The sequence below is a fragment of the Cornus florida genome, unplaced genomic scaffold (assembly GCF_030987335.1).
Source record: "Cornus florida cultivar Cherokee Brave unplaced genomic scaffold, ASM3098733v1 CherokeeBrave_3.0.0_Hap2_Chr02, whole genome shotgun sequence".
Classification (NCBI taxonomy): domain Eukaryota; kingdom Viridiplantae; phylum Streptophyta; class Magnoliopsida; order Cornales; family Cornaceae; genus Cornus; species Cornus florida.
The window spans coordinates 43,952,708-43,972,492 of record NW_026775572.1 but is presented as its reverse complement, the minus strand read 5'-3'; the positions used below and the strand labels follow the sequence as shown (position 1 = coordinate 43,972,492).

General features: G+C 36.5%; 2 protein-coding genes across 2 annotated transcripts; one reads left to right on the top strand and one right to left on the bottom strand.

Annotated features, from left to right (window-relative positions):
- The first annotated feature begins 231 nt into the window (after positions 1–231).
- Positions 232–2,615, top strand: LOC132296140 (G-type lectin S-receptor-like serine/threonine-protein kinase At1g11330). Its single transcript, XM_059794372.1, has 6 exons — positions 232–511; positions 731–968; positions 1,085–1,235; positions 1,886–1,965; positions 2,026–2,089; positions 2,553–2,615. Exons 1-6 carry the CDS (start codon positions 232–234, stop codon positions 2,613–2,615), a joined length of 876 nt encoding a protein of 291 aa, XP_059650355.1.
- A 473-nt stretch (positions 2,616–3,088) lies between these two features.
- Positions 3,089–3,565, bottom strand: LOC132296138 (uncharacterized). The gene has a single exon (XM_059794371.1). It carries the CDS (start codon positions 3,563–3,565, stop codon positions 3,089–3,091), a length of 477 nt encoding a protein of 158 aa, XP_059650354.1.
- Between the last annotated feature and the right edge of the window lie 16,220 nt (positions 3,566–19,785).

Sequence of the window (19,785 nt, the reverse complement as noted above, 5' to 3'; positions counted from 1 at the left end):
AGGGGGAGATCATTTGGAAAAACTTTGGGGTAGAAACTAGAAAGTGACCATCACTAAAAGTAGGGAGTGAATCTAGATTGCTCGAATGAAAACTTAATTGGAGATAATTTGAACCAAATTAAACTTGAAGACCTACCTCTATTCAATTTCGAGGAACTGGCAATTGCAACAGAAAATTTTGATGCGGCTAATAAGCTCGGGCAAGGTGGTTTTGGTCCAGTGTACAAGGTAATGCATGTTCATCAAGAGCTTTACTCTGTACTAAAAAAAGAAATAAATCAGTTTAATTTTCAATTTCAAGGGAAATTGCCAAGCGGACAAGATATAGCTGTCAAACGGCTTTCGAGTTCCTCTGGACAAGGGCTGGAGGAGTTTATGAATGAGGTTATGGTAATTTCCAAACTCCAGCATCGCAATCTTGTTAGACTTCTTGGCTGCTGTGTGGAAGGAGAAGAAAAGATGTTGATCTATGAATACATGCCAAATAAAAGTTTGGATGCATTTCTTTTTGGTTAGTTCATGATAAAGTTGTTTATGTTATTTCTAGTTATTTCAATTTCATAACCTTAACATCAACAGAAACATTTTGTGATGAGAAGACAGAATGCCTTTTCTTGTAGTCTTTGGGAGCATACTGATATACTAAACCATAAATTTGGTCTCAACAACAATTTTATCCTCCCTATAACTTTAAGCTACTTGTTTTTTCTTTTCGTCAATATTCTTATAGATCCAATCAAGCAAAAACTCCTAGATTGGAGAAAACGTGCCTACATTATTGAAGGGATTGGGCGAGGACTACTTTACCTTCACAGGGATTCCAGATTAAAGATTATTCATAGAGATTTAAAGACGAGTAACGTTCTGTTGAATGAATATCTAAATCCGAAAATTTCAGATTTTGGTATGGCAAAGATTTTTGGAGACAACCAAGACCAAGCAAACATTGGAAGGGTTGTTGGAACTTAGTAAGTAGCTTTTGCTTTGTCCAAAATGACTAATCATTCACGTGATAATCGTTCTTTCCCATGGGCCACTTCAACTCAAATAATTTAATTATTTGGGCTGTAATAACATAATATAGTGGCTATATGGCTCCTGAATATGCAATGGAAAGGAGATTCTCGGAAAAATTTGATGTCTTTAGCTTCGGTGTATCATTATTAGAGATTGTAAGTGGGCGAAAAAACACTAGCTTTTATCATGATGAAGAGTCATCGAGCCTTCTAAGATTTGTAAGTTCACAAGATTCTTTGTCTCAGTCACTCCATATTTCCTTTACATTCAAATTCCTAATCCAACATTTCATGGGTTTGTTACTCTCTCCAGGCATGGAAATTGTGGAAAGAAGATATGCTTATAAGGTTTATAGATCCAACAATTTCTGATCCATGCTTCCAAGTGGAGATCTTGAGATACATACATGTAGGACTATTGTGTGTGCAAGAATTCGCCAATAATAGGCCTACTATTTCTACTGTTCTTTCGATCTTAGTAGGGAAATTGCAGATCTTCTAACTCCAAAGCAAACTGCATTTACTGAAATACAAGGTGTCTCAAATATACAGTCTTCTCAACATAGCCAAAGGAATTTTTCTGCAAACAATGTAACTGTTACAACAATTTCTGGCCGTTAGCATGCAAATTCTTGTGATTTTTTCTCTTATTATTATCCTCCAAGTACACTTTAATTGAATATTCGATACCTGTGGAACTGGTAGAGCAACTTGTTTTTCAATTGCAATTTTAAATGGTTTGTGGATCTTTTTAATTGGGATTGGAATTTTTTTTTTTTTTGATAAATAATTGGGATTGGAATTTAGTGGGAAAATTTGATCAAACAGTTAGAAATCAGAGTCTTCATGTTGGTTTTAATGTTCCTCAGGGTGCTAGGCAAATGATATGGAATGTTGCTGATACTGTGAATGAGCCTTCTTTGTTACTGTTTAGCAAATTGAGAAGAATGTAATCCTCATTGTTTGCTGCTGTTTTGAGCTTGTTTAGGCTCTGTTTATTGGTTCTCAGAGAGTACCTCCTCTCTGGTTTGGGTGTTCATTCTCAGCTATCATTGTGCTTTTATTGCTTTGCTGTGGGTTGTTTCTTGCTAATCTGTATCCTCGGCAGCCTATGCCCATAACTGTTTTGTGCTTTTGATTGTTACTTAGGCTTGGCTTCCTTAGCTACTTTTGGTAGCTTTTAAGCTAGGGCTTCTTGTAATTAGGAATTATCAGTAGAGTTATGGTCAAATACAATTACAATTTTAGCTTACTTCTCAAAATTGTGACTTTAACTCAATCTTCATTTCTTAAATTCTTTCTGTTTATAACAAATATTTAATAATTTTTGATAAAAATGAAACCCAAAATTGAGGCACCAAAATCAAACTTATCTTAAAAATTGTATGGGAAAGATTACAAAGTCAATTGAACTATTTGTTAAATAATCACAGTAACATACTAAAAAATAGGCATATAGTTTAAAAAGGAAAAGAAAGGGAGGAAAAAAAACAAGAATGGATTCTGATTATTAATATTTTTATATTTCTGATGTAGCGGAAAGCGATAGATTGTTCAGAAGGAACGGGTTACTCTGAATCGACAAAGTGGGTGTTTTGAATCCACAAAACATAGATAAATTCATAAAGAATTCATAAAGCACAACAATGTATGCGCAGATTGTTATGAAATCCCACAGCTACTGCTTAGAAATTGGAACAAAATGTTGTCTTGAAGTAGAATTGAATTAAATTAGCAATTTTCGAGTAAAAATGCTTCAAATTAAAGATTAAGAAGATATGTTCCACTCTTACCTTCTTAATCATGACCATGTCATTTTGAAAGGTCCACTTTTTCTTGATATAGTTTCAACAACTGAGGAGCTTCCTTATAACAGGTCACAAATTCTCAAGGAACAAACTCTCTGTGGACTCCAAAAATGTTGCTGCACTAATGGGGTTCTTAATCAAACCTTTCAACAACAAAACTTACGGAACACCTGGGAATGATCCTCTTACCCAAGCTCAGTGCCATTAATAATGGACGATGGGCAATTAGGGACGACTACCAACCCATTGTGTTGACATAAAAATTCAGAGTCCAGCCTCCTTGGATATTGTCATACACCACGGATATCTTGTAAAAGCCAACATTGTTTTTTCCTCAGACCAACCCCACTTCTGATAAACCTCCATCCTCCTTTTCCATGTTGATTTGCTCATTGACATCAATGCATGAACCGCAATAACCAACTGGAATTTGGAAGGGTTGAAACCCATTTTCTTAACATCCTCCAATAACTCATTGAATCTATCTGGCTTTATCCTGAGAGACCTAGGCTGAGAAGTAAATAAGTATACAATATTCGAACCTGGCACGCCCAGTTGTCTCAAAATTTCAATGTTACAGAATATAATAGCATTGTGACAGCACAATAGAATCACAGGAAATCGTTTAAAGACCGCCATAAACTTATTATCTGAATGAAATAAATTCTTGAGCAAATTGAAAGATGGGATGATATGGCCATTCAAGCTTTGTTCCAATAAAACTGGGCTAGAGGATACCATCTTCGCGAGCTTAGTGCCGGAAATGCCGGTGGAGTAAAAGAACTTGAATTTGGGCAAAAGGGTTTTCTTGGGATCCGATAAGAGAAGTTTTGGGCGTTTTCTGATGAGATCTGAGATCTGAGTCTTGCTAAATCCATGATTCGTGAAGAATTTGAGAACTGAATCTAGGTTGTCTAGGGTTTTAAAATTGACGTTTTTGGAAGTTGAAATAGCAGTTTCTGGACATAACCCACGTGAATTAATGAGGTAATTGACAATAAATGAGTGTTGATTTGTGGAGGTTGAGATGGAATTGAGAAATGAAGGAAATGGATTGATTTGAAGGACATACAGTTTTTGGAATGGTGAATCTAAAGAGAAGAGCATGTCAAACAAAATAGTGTTTTACTGTACATAGAAATAATTGGAGATGAAATGTGATAGTCAATGTTTTGAGGAACTCACCTCATCGTTTTTAGGTGTTCTTGAACCAATATAGCCAATCTCCTCCTCTGGTCGTGTTGATGAATTCACTTTGGACGAAGCAAGCGAGAGTGGAGATAACAGACGATAGACAACGTCGTTTGACATATCTTTGTTCCTTTTATTTATTTCTGTGTTTTTTTTTTTTTTCATCTAATTTTTGTAGTATAAAATTGCAGTTCCACTACTATACCAACCCCAAAACCCCACCCCACACCCATGAATAGGCATTTATGATTTGCCACGTGGAATGCACGTGATTGATTAATACTGTATATGTTATTACTACTAAATTCAAATTTAATTATTTCAGTTTTATCTAATATATTATCTAAAAATATATATTTTCCTCAAAATATTAATGTAAAATATCTACTTTTTTATTTATCTTTTTATACAATCAATAAAAGTAAAAAATATATAAATAAAAAGAGAATAGATAATAAACAATGATAGATAATATTTACATGCAGGATGAAAATTTTTACTTTATAGTCCTTCAAAATAAATTTTTTTTTAGCCAAATTAAAAATCATATTCACACTCAACTTTTCTAAATTTGCACTCCATTCTTAAATAATAATAATTATTATTATTATTATTATAATTTTAACTTTATAAGTAAATGATGATTATTTTTCAAATGATACAGCTGCATGATGAGCGCTGAAAAGTGCGTATTTAAACCTCTTAAGCTTAGGCATTCTAGTACCTTTATCTATCTTACTTTACCGTTTTAAATTGATTTCGGATTATTTCTATTTTCAAGCACTTATCCCGAAAATAAGCTAGCTCAGCCAAATAAGAACTTAATTGAAGCAATTCTGGGATTAAATAAAGAAAGGAGCAAAGTAAAGAAAGAAAAAAACAAATGAAGCCAAAGGTGGGAAGTAGCAAATTTCGATCGATCGAACACTGATCGATCTCAGTACTTCAAGATAGATCCAAACCTTGACCCAAAACAAAAAGTCCCAAGTTCGATCGATCTAACACCACCCTTCGATCGATCCAACACTTTTGTCCTTATTCAAATGATTGATCTTATCCACAGCTGTACCACTCACTAACCACTTTTGTCATTTTCCCTAAAATATCTCCCAAAATATCTCGGATTTGTTTTTTTCCCAAAAAACTCAACCAATTGGATCGATCCAGCCTCAGTTCAATGGATCTCAGCAAGTTCGATCGATCCAAGTCCAAGGTTAGATCAATCGAACTTCCTCCAGTGCGAAAAAGTTAAATTTCCAGCTTGTGCAATCCGTCCTCAATCCAATCATTAGAGAATATTCTTTGCACGACCCCAGCTCATTTTTGTGTGTCACTTGACCTACCTATAAAAGGAATATTGTAATACCCCTAGTTTTAAAAAGGATAAAATTGGGTTATTTATTTATTTATTAATTAATTGATTTAATTATGTGATAAGTTGTTTTGTTTTTCTTAAGTGATTAATAGTGTGTATTTAAATTAATATTGTTTAATTGTGAATAGTGGGTATGTATTTAATTATTTATTGTCTTGAATTTATTTATGTGTTTTGAGTGATTATTTATTTGTTTTCCTTATTTGTTTTACGTGTAATTAATTAATTAGGTTTAGGGTGTTACGATTATGTAATTATGGGTGCTAACTTATAGGAGGTTGGAATTAGGGTTAAGTTTTTTTATGGTAGCCTATATATTTAACTTTACAAGTCTGTTAGGGTTAAAAACAAGCCTATAAACGTAAGAATTCTTGAGAGAGAAAATAGAGGCACACATAATGGTTTTGAGAGGAAACTATATGGGCCACCAATTAGGAGTTCAACCGTGACCTGAAGGTCGTATCAAGGAGGAAGGAGTGGATGGATTGTGGTATTGGAACTGAGCAGTAGGAAGGTTGCCGGTCGTCCGTTCGTCGAAAACTCCATAGACGACGTTGTAAGGTTTCAAACCGAAACCTAAAGGCAAGTTTCATTCTATCTCCTTCCTGTAAACTTGTATTCTGTGCATTCTATATGGTCTCCAGGAAATTAATTTAACTTTAAAATGGAAGGTTGATACAAGATTATCAGACTGTAACCTGTTGCACGCTTAAGTAACTGGTCTCAGTTCTCTTGCATAAATTGTGTTGTTTTCGGTTTAGATTTTTGTCAATTGATTTACATTGGAACATGAAGGGCTTCTAGGGTTGTTCAGACTCTGATTGAACCTTGTAAACTTTTTTTTAAAAAAATTCAGAACCGAAGGATGGAGTTCGCCGGTAGCAGAGAGGGCAAACAGGGGAAGCATAAACTGTTTCATTTATGGTTTATGTTTTGTCAATTAATTCATATTGGAATTGGAGAAGCTTCTAGGATTGTTAGGACTTAAATGGACAGTAAAATTTATTTAATTAATGTGCTTGAATTTAAAGGAATTTAATTGCATGAAATTGAATTTGTTTTAGGACTGCTTTTACGGTTGGATTATGTACCTGTTTTAACCATGATTTTCTCTTGAATGTACACTTGTTTTGAATCATGTAGTGATGCAAAATTTCTTCTTATAATTAGTTGGGATGGTCTGGAACTTAAAACAGTGGGTTAGGAACTTGAACAGGGGCAACCGGAAAGTCAGAAAGTGTCCGGAATTGAAGAAGACGGAGGTTCAGATAATGGAGCAGGCTCCATTCTTCAAAGGAGCCGGCTCCATTGAGATGGAGCAGGCTCTAAACTATTTTAGAGCTGGCTCCAAGAGGATAGAGCAGGCTCCAAAATATAATGGAGCCGGCTCCACTTTTGGTAATGCACAGTAAGTGCGTTTTTGTGGTTTTTCTGATTTCAGGGGCTTAAATGAAATTAATGGGAAGTAGTGTGGGGTTTTAGATGTTTAAAATTAACCTATTAAAACCATAAAATAGTTAGTATATGCTAGTGTGTTAATATTAATGGACATCATGATTTTTTAAAAAGATTAATGTGCATGTTGTTCAGGAATGAGAAAGTCTTAAATTTCTAGTTTGGTTAGCCAATTGAATGGATTGAATTGGAAAATATTTTAGGGATGTTGTACCAAAGATATTTGTGATATATTTAAGTTCCATGAGGTTTGGTTGGGTTGTGGTTGTGGACGTTATGTAATTTAAATACATTGTTGCATGCTGTCAGGAGTGGAGGAGTTTTTATTTGCCGGTTTGTTTTAACCAGTTTATTTTGGTAAGTATAAAATACCATTGGGGTTGTATATAATGTGTTATGAGACTTCTTAGTTGACATATTATGTCAAGCACAGGCTTTAACATGGAGGATTAAAAAGGACGTCATGTAATGAAACGATAATTTTCATGCCGTCAGGGATTAAGGAGGATTTTCATTACTAGTCTTTGTTTTAATAATTTAAATGAACTAGTATGAGAGTATGGTTAGGGATGTCTAGTATAATGTGCTCAGCTCATATTTCTGATAGTCATTATACCATGGTGTGGGTGTTAATTGATGAACTATTGAAATTTCTGTTTTGTCAATTGGATGGATATGGATGGTTTAAATTGTCTATCAATGCTTTAACAATTTAAATGGAAGTTTTATGATTATAATCATATACTGGATGCATAATTTAGTCATACATATAATAGACTGTATTTATGTTTATTTTGGAGTATGGTTGATGAATATTTATTATTAATTTGTCAACTATATTGGATGGAGGATGGTATGCACCGGTATGGGATGGTGGCATACTAGGTATGGATTAGTTAAAACACTATAACCTACCTATTCTAGATTGAGGTGTGAATTTACCATAAAGGTTCAGTCCCACTCATATTTGTGTCATATCAATTATGAATTGAATGACCTACTTTGGTTTCTGGATGGATTGTTATACTTATATCAGACCACTACAAAGAATGGATGATATTTTGTATTAGGAGTATACGGACTTTATATACATATCATTATAGTGCCATGGTATGAGCTTGAGTCTCAGGACCATGGTTAGGGTGCGTATATCGCCTATGATGGACAACTGGACACAGGTGTTGTTCCCTAGTAGGTCTAGATACACATGGCCACAGTATGTGCGATTTGCATGGTATCTCTACTCAGGCTGAGACAGACCTATTGGACTAGTGAGCGTCCTATAGTGTGTATCTATATCTATATGGACTATTTTAGCTATTACCAAGCTATCTAGGATGTATCTGCGTATCGGGTTTATGTATGGATTGTAGTAGTATGGAACTTGCATATGGGCCTGACCCACCCTTATTTTTCAGGTGCTCGTGAGTACCAGGCTTAGGGCTTGATCGTGGTGATGCAGATACAAACACTCACTCTTCCGACTATATAGGAGTTTCTTTCTTATTTTAGTCTTGGGTTTTAATTCTGTATTTCATTTACAGTTGAGGATTATTAGGGGTCCACTTGGTGGATTCCCGAGTTGTAAGGATTGGAAGGTTTAAATTATATTAAAATTTTATTTGAAGGATTTTTCGTATTTAGAATTCTTATCAGCTTATTATTATTTTATCTTATTTCATTTTTTTTTTATATTCTGTGTTCAATTACATATTGATTGTTTGGTATCCCTCGAATCTGTGCCCGGACTTGATCACCCGTGACTCTAGAATCGAGGGGTATCACAAATATGATGCACTTTTTGAGACATATACAATTCTAAGGATTATTCTCAAAAGGAGGCAAGTTTTTGGGAGGAAGAAGAGGAGGAGGAGGCTAGAGACATCATTGGAGACTCTTCATCATCCAAGGAGCATATTTCTTCAATCATTGGGGGAATGGTGCTTTGCAGTGTTAGTTTTAAATTCAAAATTTTGAGTATGACTTGTGTGTTTGAGGGATATTTCTATGATTGGTCCATATCTAGTTATGATTTTGATCTTTTGAGGACTATATTGCTTAAAATTTAAAAATTGCTTGACTTGAGAGTCCAATACTCCTTGTATGCCTTTGGGATGCCATTTAGGAGTAAATTTTTCAAAAGATTAATATCTTGGTTGCACTTGTGGTCCACACCATCTTGGTTTTGTGATTGTTTTGAGATTCACTCTAGTGTTCTACACTAGCACAGGCGCACACTAGCATTCGTTTGTGGGGTACATGCTTTATTGATTATTGAATTGGTTATATCCCAATTGAGGTAGTAGTGCATTGAAAGCTTTCATTCTTGATAAAGGTGGATAACAACCCCTTTTCACTAAGTAGCCGGGATTCTAGCCTCATCAAGCACTAAACTTCTCACGCCGAAAGGTGGAGGGCCCAAACTCTAGTTTAATAATTGAAAAAAAAAAAAAGAAAAAAGAAGAAAAAAAAGGGAAGTTTCAAAAGCAATAAAAAAGTGAGGACTTCTCCCAAATGGTGAGAAGTGGGAAATGATTAGATGATTGTTGTCTTGATTTGTAGCCTAGTTGATTTGAGCTTGTAAGTCCGTAAGGGTATTTGAATGCCTAATACCCTAAAGCCGTCTGGTTTGGGAGTCATTGACCTAACACTTGACCTCATGAATCACTAGAAAGCTTAATAGATCAACACATTGCACCATGCTTCCATCTTTGATCCTAAAAAAAAAAAAATCGAGTGAAAAGAATAAGCGCACCTAGAACAATAAAGTTTTTATTAAAGGTCCACTTTTTGTCTTGATAATCGGTACAAGATTTGTGTGCTAGTTTGAGGGTAAAGATGTGATCATTTCTTTAGTTGGCTTAGATAGCAACATATTTGACGCCGGTCCACTTAAAAAGGATTCTAGAGTTATTTTAATTTGCATGATCATTTTCTTGATGTGTGGAGGACCATACTTGCTTGCTTGATGTTGAGATTTTGGGCGATTACTTGGAAATGTTTGAAAAATTGCATACTTGAGGAAGTTTTCTCCCGATGCTTATTTGCAATATTAGTACTTTTTTTGAAAGAATGAGCTTAATGTCTGTGGGTACCATTTCTGGAAACTCTCACGAGACTTCACTCGTCCACTAGGGATAACCTAGGGGTTTAAAAGGCTTGTTGCATGTGCTAAGTGCAATCGTGTTCCCTACGAAAATGGTGATAAGCGCCAAATATTACATATTCAAACGCCCTTTCTTGCATTAGTTAAGTCCATTATTAGAGGATAATGTACAATTTTAATTCAGTTGTGTATTTCTTTCTGATTTCAGGTATTTTTCCCTAGAATGATCAAAGAAACGGTTTTGACAACTTTCTGTTGAAATACGTGCGCCGTGTCGGGGAGTCATCTTCGGGACCTAACCTCTTCAGTTGCCCTTTTTGTGAAGTTCGTGGCTTAGTGTTCATAGTGGAAGTGTGTCTTCACTCCAGCCTAAAGAAGCTTGCAACAAAATAAAGCCTGGATGAAGTGCAGCTGCAAGCTCCCGCGGGCGCCCGCCGATCTGCAGTAAGCAGTTCAACTGCCCCTGAATATCAGCATTTTTGTCCCCTTATCCTTTTTTTGTGTGGTCTAGCTTCATGCACAGGGGGGAGCTCGGGATTTTGAGTATGGGGAGTAGGTTTTGAGTGTATATAGAGGGGAAGCTCATTATTTTGGAGGATATCTCACATTTTTGGTTAAGTTCTGGAGAGAAAAAGTAGCATTCTTGAGGGGTTTGGAGTTCTAGCTTGTTGGAGGGCGAAAATGGAATTCTTCTTCATCTCTTCCACTCCCTTTATTGCTCCTATGGGTAACTAATCCCCATCTAGGAAGGTGATGAAGCCCCATTTTGTAAGCATTGTTATGTTTTGATTTATATTTGGGGTCTAATGTATATATGTAACTTTTTCATGAACTAGAGTACTTCATATGATGTAATGAATATCATTATCTATAAATGATCATTTTGAGTTAAATATCTTGTCTTAAATTATTTTTCTCTCATAATTATATTGCTACATTTTCATAGTGACAATGGAGATGAGTTCATGGAAGTGTTTTTATTGGCATGATATTTAGTAATTTTGATAATTCATTGCTTAGGACTTTCCTTTGATAGATTCTTCTTTATTTCTATTTCATGTGCTCTTATTGTAATACCCCTAAATTTTTCAGGATTTTATTTATTTATTTTATTTTATTTTATTTTATCTACGTGGCTATTTGTATTGTTTGTGCATTTATTTTGGTGCATTTTTTTTAGAATGTTTATTTATTTGTCATTTAATGTTAATTATTTGGTAGAAATTTAGTATTCTTTGTTTTAAAATTTTATTTATTTATTTAGTTATTAGTAACATAGAAATATATATATATATTGAAATGTTTTCTTTATCATGTTCATAACATAGATATTTATTATTAAATTTTTTTTTTTTTTTTTAGTGTTAGTAGCATTAGTGATTGTTTTTGGGCCAAACGTGGCACTGTGATGTGGGTTAGAATGTTAATAGTTAGTAAATTATTATGTTATTACTTTATTAACTATTAACTGGCAGTGTATCTTTAGTGGTCTAGATTAGTTGTTTAGGTGTGATTAGAATTGGGTTGTTTTAATGGTTTTAAATATATATATATATATATACTAAAAACTAACCTAATCCTACCCTAGCCCAAGTATATATATGTGGTTGCATATACTTGGGCTAGGGTAGGATTAGGTTAGTTTTTAGTATATATATATATATATATATATATTTATATATATATATATATATATATATATATATATATATATAAAGGTTTAGGTTCTGTGGGGATTACAGTACGCAGACAAGAAAAGAAAAGAAAAACTAAACAAAGGGCGGTGACGGCGAGTACCAGAAAGAGGAAAAAAGGAAGAAAAAGAAAAAAAGAAAAAAAGAAAATAAAACAAGGCAAGTCTCCTTCTATTCTTTCCCTTAGACTTTCTATACGGTACATATCTAGGATGATTATAGGGATGTAATTACAGAAAATAAAGTCTTCAATTGCATGTTTCAATCGGGTCTTTATTGGGTAAAATTAATGTGTATATATTCATGATATGTATAAATAATTGCTAAGTTGAAATCTAATGCCTAAAGGGGTTATTTTGGAAGTTCAGTGATGGGTTATGTGGTTTGATATTTGTATATCTTTTTATATATTTTTGTTTCTTGGTTTTCTGTTGGGTCTTACGAGATTACTACCAGCCATTGCATAGGTTATATTTATATAGGTTGTTTCATTCTTAACAAATAGTTAATTTTTGTTTTATTTTGTTTATTTATTTTTAAGTAATCTGTTATGGTCTATTACAAAGAAGAGGTATGGAGTTCTTTTTGTAATTGCTCTGTCAAGACCCATCTGATATATATACATATATATATATATATATAATTCGAGTTTAGTGAGAGCATGTGTACTTTAATTTAGAAAACAGTAATTTAATTAGAGACAAAGATGATGGTTACCGAAAATTCAACTAGACGTGATCAGGTCGTGGATTGGGCATTTACACAGGTTGTTGCATAGTTTTATATCATGTGACTATTTTCATTATATTGCTACTGTTAGTGCCAAACTTTGAGTTCATTATAAGTCAATTGATATGGTTTAATTATATATTAACTACTATACGGATATGGTGTAATATAATGAAATTTGTTCAAGTTGCAAGTTATATTTTTTATATAATTAATTGATGGTTAACTTGTCATAGAAATTTTATCTTGTAGAATATTAGGATGTAAATCGTACGTGCAACGATACATGGCCTTACTTGCATGTTAAAGTACTGTTGTGCTATGTTTTTCTAAAATAGCTTGAATTGTTATATTTATTTCCATCGCCTGTTACTATGACAATTGATCATGCAAGAACTAATGTCAATAATTTTACTTACATTATAAGTTAATAACAAGGTAAGTATAAAAGCCTATACCATCACATAAAATACTTAGATAATTTCTAATATTTATGTAGGTGAATTTTTTTAAGTATATATATTTGTATATACATGTATAATGGAGGACCATTGTCATGATATGGTCTTAAAAGCACCATTGTTAGGATATGGCTTACTAATACCTCTGTGAGCTGGCTAATATGCCTAGACTCATACGTTTTGTCATACTATTGTTAGGATATAGTTATGACTTTTGATTGTGCCATTGTCAGGATATGGCTACAGTTACTTGTATAAATATATTTTAATAGATTCCATGATACGAGCTTGAGATCTCGGGATCGATGGTTAGGGTTGGCATATATTGCCAGATGGGGTGAGTAGCTGATTGTAGGGATGCGTGTGCCCTGGTAGAAGAGGTACTCGTGACCACCTTGAGTGCGCTTGCATGAGACCTACTATCCGGTTGAGGCTGTCCTATGATCCAGTGAAAGTCTATAGTGTGTATACTTATGTATATTGACCTATGTAGTTATTGCATGAGTCGGACTAAGATGTATCATTTATCAGGTCTCTGTTTGGGATGTAGTAGTAAGGGCTTGTTCGTGGGTTTTGACCCACCTTTGTTGATATCTTTTCAGGTCCGCGACATTTCCAGACGTAGAGTCAGTTCGTGCAGAGCAGAGGCCAGACTTCATCACTCTTCCGGTGTTATAAACGTAGGACCTCCACTATGTTTTCGTTATTATTTATTATTTCTGAGTTAGACATTTATTTTTTCGTTGTAGTTGGGATTTTTATTAAGGGTCCACCTTGTGTGGATTCCCAAGTTATACTCTGGAGATTTTATTTTTAATAAGAATTTTATTCGAGATTATTACATCAGAGGATTGGTTTTAATTATTAATTTAGATTTTCCTTTCAGCGTTATTTATTTATTTGTTTTTCCCTCTTGTATTCTGTGCTTGTTTATTGTTGATTGGCTGATATTCCCTGATTTTGTGCGCGGACTTGATCAACCCGTGTTCCAAAATTAGGGGGTATTACAGTTGGTATCAGAGCACTCCAGGTTCAAGTGTCTCTAGGGTTCTTTCGTATAAGACTTCCGCGTAGCGTATTCTTTTATTAGAGCTTAAGTATAGGATTCATTGTATTCTTTTTCGGTCCGCTTAAATCGTACTGATGTGTGTCTTTTTTTTGGGTTAACAGAATGGTTAACGCTAGAAGAGGACAGAACATGCAAGGAAATAGGCGGCAAAGGAGAGCGGCGCATAGGCAGCAAGATCGCCTACAACGTCAGCTAATGGAAGAAGAGCAGCAATTGCCAGGATTTTAGGATGGTGAGGGTCAGTTCCGTGAGGAGCAGGATGGAGTTCAGTAGACTCCGGATCAGGTCAGAGATCCAGAGATTCCTCCTCACCTCTATGATCTCGTTGCTCAGGCTATAGACGCAGGAGTTACAGCTGCACTTCGGAACCAACCACAAGTTCAGCAGGCACCGGTTCCAGTACCAGTGGTTCAGACCAATACTTGGGAAACGGCTAAGAGTTCTTTCACAAAGGGGAGTCCACCTGTGTTCTCAGGCTCTACCGATGCGAAAACAGCTCATCAGTGAAAACAGGATATTGAGCGACATCTTCGCTTGGTTCAGTGCACGGAGGTTCAGAAGCAGATGCTTGCTACCTTCAAGCTGGTAGGGGATGCACTACAGTGGTTAGTTACCACCGTAGATGAAAGGATGACATTGACTTATGAGCAGTTCAGTACTCGCTTTGATGAGAAGTACTTCCTGTATGCAGTCAGGGTAGCTATGAAGACGGAGTTCCTTAATCTGGAACAGAGGAACATGACAGTGGCAGAGTATGAGCAGCAGTTCACGCGCTTGTCTCTTTTTGCTCCGGAAGAGGTGGATACAGAGGAGAAGAAGCGCAACAGTTTCATTAAGGGACTGATGTGGTCTATTAGGCGAGCTATCACAGGGAGTCCAGCCTACACTACCTATGCTCAGGTGGTGGATGCCGCACTTCAGCAGTATCAGTTGATCGTAGACTTCAGACAAGCTAACGGTGAGAAGCGAGGTGACAGAAACTCTGCTAATCAGTCAGCTGAGAAAGGGAATAGAAATGGATACCGACAGAATGATAAGGGCAGATTTTAGGGACAACAGCCTTGGAAGAAGCACAAGAATGGTTCAGATGCTCAGAGAAATGGGGCACCTACTCAAAGGCGGTAGAATGGGGTACCACAAACAGTACAGGGTCAACCTCAGGGTAACCAGCACAAGAAACAATTTGGCCCTTTCAGAGGCTTTTGCTATGGTTGTGGAGAGCTCGGACACACAGCCAAGAGGTGTCCCAGGGCTATGCAGGGACATCATGTGCAGTAGGGGCAGCGACCACCATTTCCCTTACCTGCTCCACAGGTGCCACACATTCAGGGACAGGTGTTCCCGGCTTTACCAGCACCACCGCCACCACGGGGGCAGGCACCGCAACAGTTGCACTATGGCAGGGTGTATAACCCCATGCCACAGGATGTTTAGGCACCTCAGGCTGTTTAGGGTAAGTTTCTTATTCATGGTTTACATGGACGTGTTTTATTTGATACAGGTGTTACACACTCATTTGTAGCTAGGACTTTTGTTGCTTTATCTGGGATGAGGACGAGGGTATGCATTAGGCCTCAGGGTATTTCTACGCCGTTGGGCGATACAACCATTCTACATGAGAGTGATGGGCCTGTGACACTAGATATTGGCAGACTCAGATTTCTAGCCAATCTACTGGTCCTGGACATGCACACTTATGACATGATACTTGGAATGGATTGGTTATCTCACTACTAGGTCCAAGTTAACTGTTTTGATAGGTCTATTGTATTCACCATACCTGGTCAGGATATGTATGTTGTAGCTATGCCACGTAATAAGGGGGACGGTAGCACCTATTTGTTCCATGTGGAGGAGGAAACAGAGGAAGAGGTTACTGTGTCATTGGATCGAATACCGATTGTACAGGACTTCCCGGATGTTTTTCAGGAGATTCCAGGGTTGCCACCTAGTCGTGAGATCGATTTTGTAATTGACTTAGCTCCAGGCACTACCCTATTGCTAGGGCACCATACAAGATGGCACCGGTGGAAATGCTAGAGATGAGGGATCAGATTCAGCAGTTACTTAGCCAGGGTTTCATTCGTAGGAGTACATCACCCTGGGGAGCACCAGTTTTGTTTATGAAGAAGAAGGATGGTTCACTTCGCTTGTGTATAGATTACAGAGAGTTGAACAAGGTGACTATTCGGAATAAGTACCCTCTACCCAGGATCGATGATTTGTTTGATCAATTAAGGGAAGCCACATATTTCTCCAAGATTGATCTATGTTCTGGGTATCATCAGCTGAGGGTTAGGGAACAGGATGTTCCGAAGACCGCGTTTCTCACGAGATATGGTTCTTATGAGTTCCGTGTCATGCCGTTTGGGACGACTAATGCACCTGCAGTGTTCATGGACTTAATAAACAGAGTCTTTCGGGCTTATTTGGATCAGTTTGTCATTATTTTCATTGATGATATCTTGATCTATTCTAGGTCTGCGGACGATCATGCTAGACATCTTCGTATTGTGTTGCAGACGCTTCGGGAACACCAGTTGTATGCCAAGTTCGAGAAGTGTGAATTTTGGCAGCGAGAGGTGAAATTTATGGGTCATGTGGTGTCAGAAAGGGGGATAGCAGTAGATCCGGCCAATGTTTCAGCTGTGGTAGAGTGGGGATAGCCTACTTCACCTACCGAGATTCGGAGTTTTCTCGGATTGGCAGGATATTATCGGAGGTTCATTCAGGGGTTCTCTAAGATTGCGGGACCACTCACTCATCTGACCAAGAAGGGTGTACAGTTCGTGTGGGATGAGCACTGTCAGTGAGCTTTTGATGAACTCAAAAGGAAATTGACTTCTGCACCGGTTCTTGCTACTCCACAGAGCGGGATCGAGTATCTTATTTATACAGATGCTTCGTTGCAGGGTCTTGGATGTGTTTTAATGCAGGAGGAGCGACCGATTTCGTATGGATCTCGGAAGCTTAAGCCTCATGAGCTTAATTATCCAACACATGATTTGGAGTTGGCAGCTGTGGTATTTGTTTTACGTATTTGGAGGCATTATCTGTTGGGTGAGTCTTTCAGATTATTTAGTGATCACAGGAGTTTACAGTATTTGTTCACTCAGCGAGAGCTGAATATGAGACAGCACAGATGGTTGGAGTTTGTCAAAGACTATCATTTTTCTATACAGTACCATCCAGGGAAAGCGAATGTGGTGGCGGATGCACTCAGTCGCCGACCTATTCACCACTGAGTGGAATGCTTTGAAGAATGTGGATGAGTTGTCAGACGCTTTTATGGCTTGTATGGTGGTTACACCTTCTATCATTCGCAAGGTTTTGCAAGCACAACTCACCGATCAGCAGTGTATTGACAAAGTTGCAGAGATAGCTTCTGGGGACGTTCCATTTTACTATGTTGGGACTGATGGAGGCTTGCGATACAAGGGACATTTAGTTGTACCTTCTGCTGATGATTTGAGAAAAGATGTTATGACGGAGGTTCACAAATCTGAGTTCTCTATCCACCCAGGTGGAGATAAAATGTATCAAGACATGAAGCGACAGTTTTGGTGGGCAGGTATGAAGAAGGACATCGCTATCTTTGTCTCCAAGTGTAGTACCTGTCAAATGGTCAAGATTGATAATCAGCGACCACCTGGTTCTTTGCAGCCACTTCCTATACCGGAGTGGAAATGGGAGAGTATCTCTATGGATTTTGTTGAGGGATTACCCAATTCCAACAGGAACCACAATTCTATTTGGGTCATTGTTGATAGGTTGACCAAATCAGCTCATTTCTTACCTATTCGCACTGATTTCACTGTAGAACAGTTGGCGAGGCTTTACATTAGAGAGATTGTGAAGCTGCATGGTATACCGATGTCTATTATATCAGACAGGGATCCGAGCTTTGTATCGGGATTTTGGGGGAGTTTTCAGCAGGCTTTGGGTACCGAATTACATCTTAGCACCGCTTATCATCCTCAGACTGATGGGCAGACTGAGAGGGTCAATCAGATCATGGAGGATATGCTTCGTTCCTGTGTTCTTGATTTTAAGGGCAATTGGGAAGATTATTTGCCACTTGTAGAGTTTGCCTACAATAATAGTTTTCAGAAGACTATTGGTATGGCACCGTTTGAAGCGTTGTACGGTTGACCATGTCGATCTCCTGTTTGTTGGTTAGAGGTCGGTGAGAGCATATTTCTAGGTCCTGAATTTATCAAGGATACCTCTGAGAAAATTGCTCTTATTCGTGACCGTATGCGCACTGCTCAGAGTAGACAAAAGAGTTATGCCGATCGTCGTACTCGCAGTTTAGTGTTTCAGGTAGGAGATCAGGTGTTGCTCAAAGTGTCTCCCATGAAGAGAGTAACGCGCTTTGGGAAGAAGGGGAAATTGTCACCACGTTTTGTCGGTCCTTTTATGATTACGGATCGAGTGGGAGCTGTAGCCTATCGGTTAGCTCTTCCGGATCATCTACATCGGGTCCATAATGTCTTCCATGTATCCAAGTTACACAAATTTCTACGAGATGAGGATCGCTATCAGCATATTGATGTTGGCGAGATTGAGTTGCAGCCAGTTGCGACATATGTTGAGCCACCATGTTGTATTCTTGATCGCCGTGATCAGGTGCTTCGCAACAAGACTATTCCTCTTGTGCGTGTTCAGTGGAGCCATCATAATGAGGCTGAGTCCACTTGGGAACGGGAAGATGTCATCCGTTTAAAATTTCCAGATTTGCTGAACTAAGGTACAAAAGTGAATTCCAAGGACGGAATTCCTTTGTTAGGGGGGAAGTATGTAATACCCTAAATTTTTCAGGATTTTATTTATTTATTTATTTTATTTTATTTTATCTACATGGCTATTTGTATTGTTTGTGCATTTATTTTGGTGCATTTTTTTTAGAATGTTTATTTATTTGTCATTTAATGTTAATTATTTGGTAGAAATTTAGTAGTCTTTGTTTTAAAATTTTATTTATTTATTTAGTTATTAGTAACATAGAAATATATATATATATATATATATATATATATATATATATATATATATTTAAATGTTTTCTTTATCCTGTTCATAACATAGATATTTATTATTAAATTTTTATTTTTTTTAATGTTAGTTGCATTAGTGATTGTTTTTGGGCCAAACGTGGCACTGTGATGTGGGTTTGAATGTTAATAGTTAGTAAATTATTATGTTATTACTTTATTAACTATTAACTGGCAGTGTATCTTTAGTGGTCTAGATTAGTTGTTTAGGTGTGATTAGAATTGGGTTGTTTTAATGGGTTTAAATATATATATATATATATATATAGATATATATATATATATGTGTGTGGTTGTGTTATGGTGTGGTTGCATATACTTGGGCTAGGGTAGGATTAGGTTAGTTTTTAGTATATATATATATATAAAGGTTTAGGTTCTGTGGGGATTACAGTACGCAGACAAGAAAAGAAAAGAAAAACTAAACAAAGGGCGGTGACGGCGAGTACCAAAAAGAGGAAAAGAGGAAGAAAAAGAAAAAAAGAAAAAAATAAAATAAAACAAGGCAAGTCTCCTTCTATTCTTTCCCATAGACTTTCTATACGGTACATATCTAGGATGATTATAGGGATGTAATTACAGAAAATAAAGTCTTCAATTGCATGTTTCAATCGGGTCTTTATTGGGTAAAATTAATGTGTATATATTCATGATATGTATAAATAATTGCTAAGTTGAAATCTAACGCCTAAAGGGGTTATTTTGGAAGTTCAGTGATGGGTTATGTGGTTTGATATTTGTATATCTTTTTATATATTTTTGTTTCTTGGTTTTCTGTTGGGTCTTACGAGATTACTACCAGCCATTGCATAAGTTATATTTATATA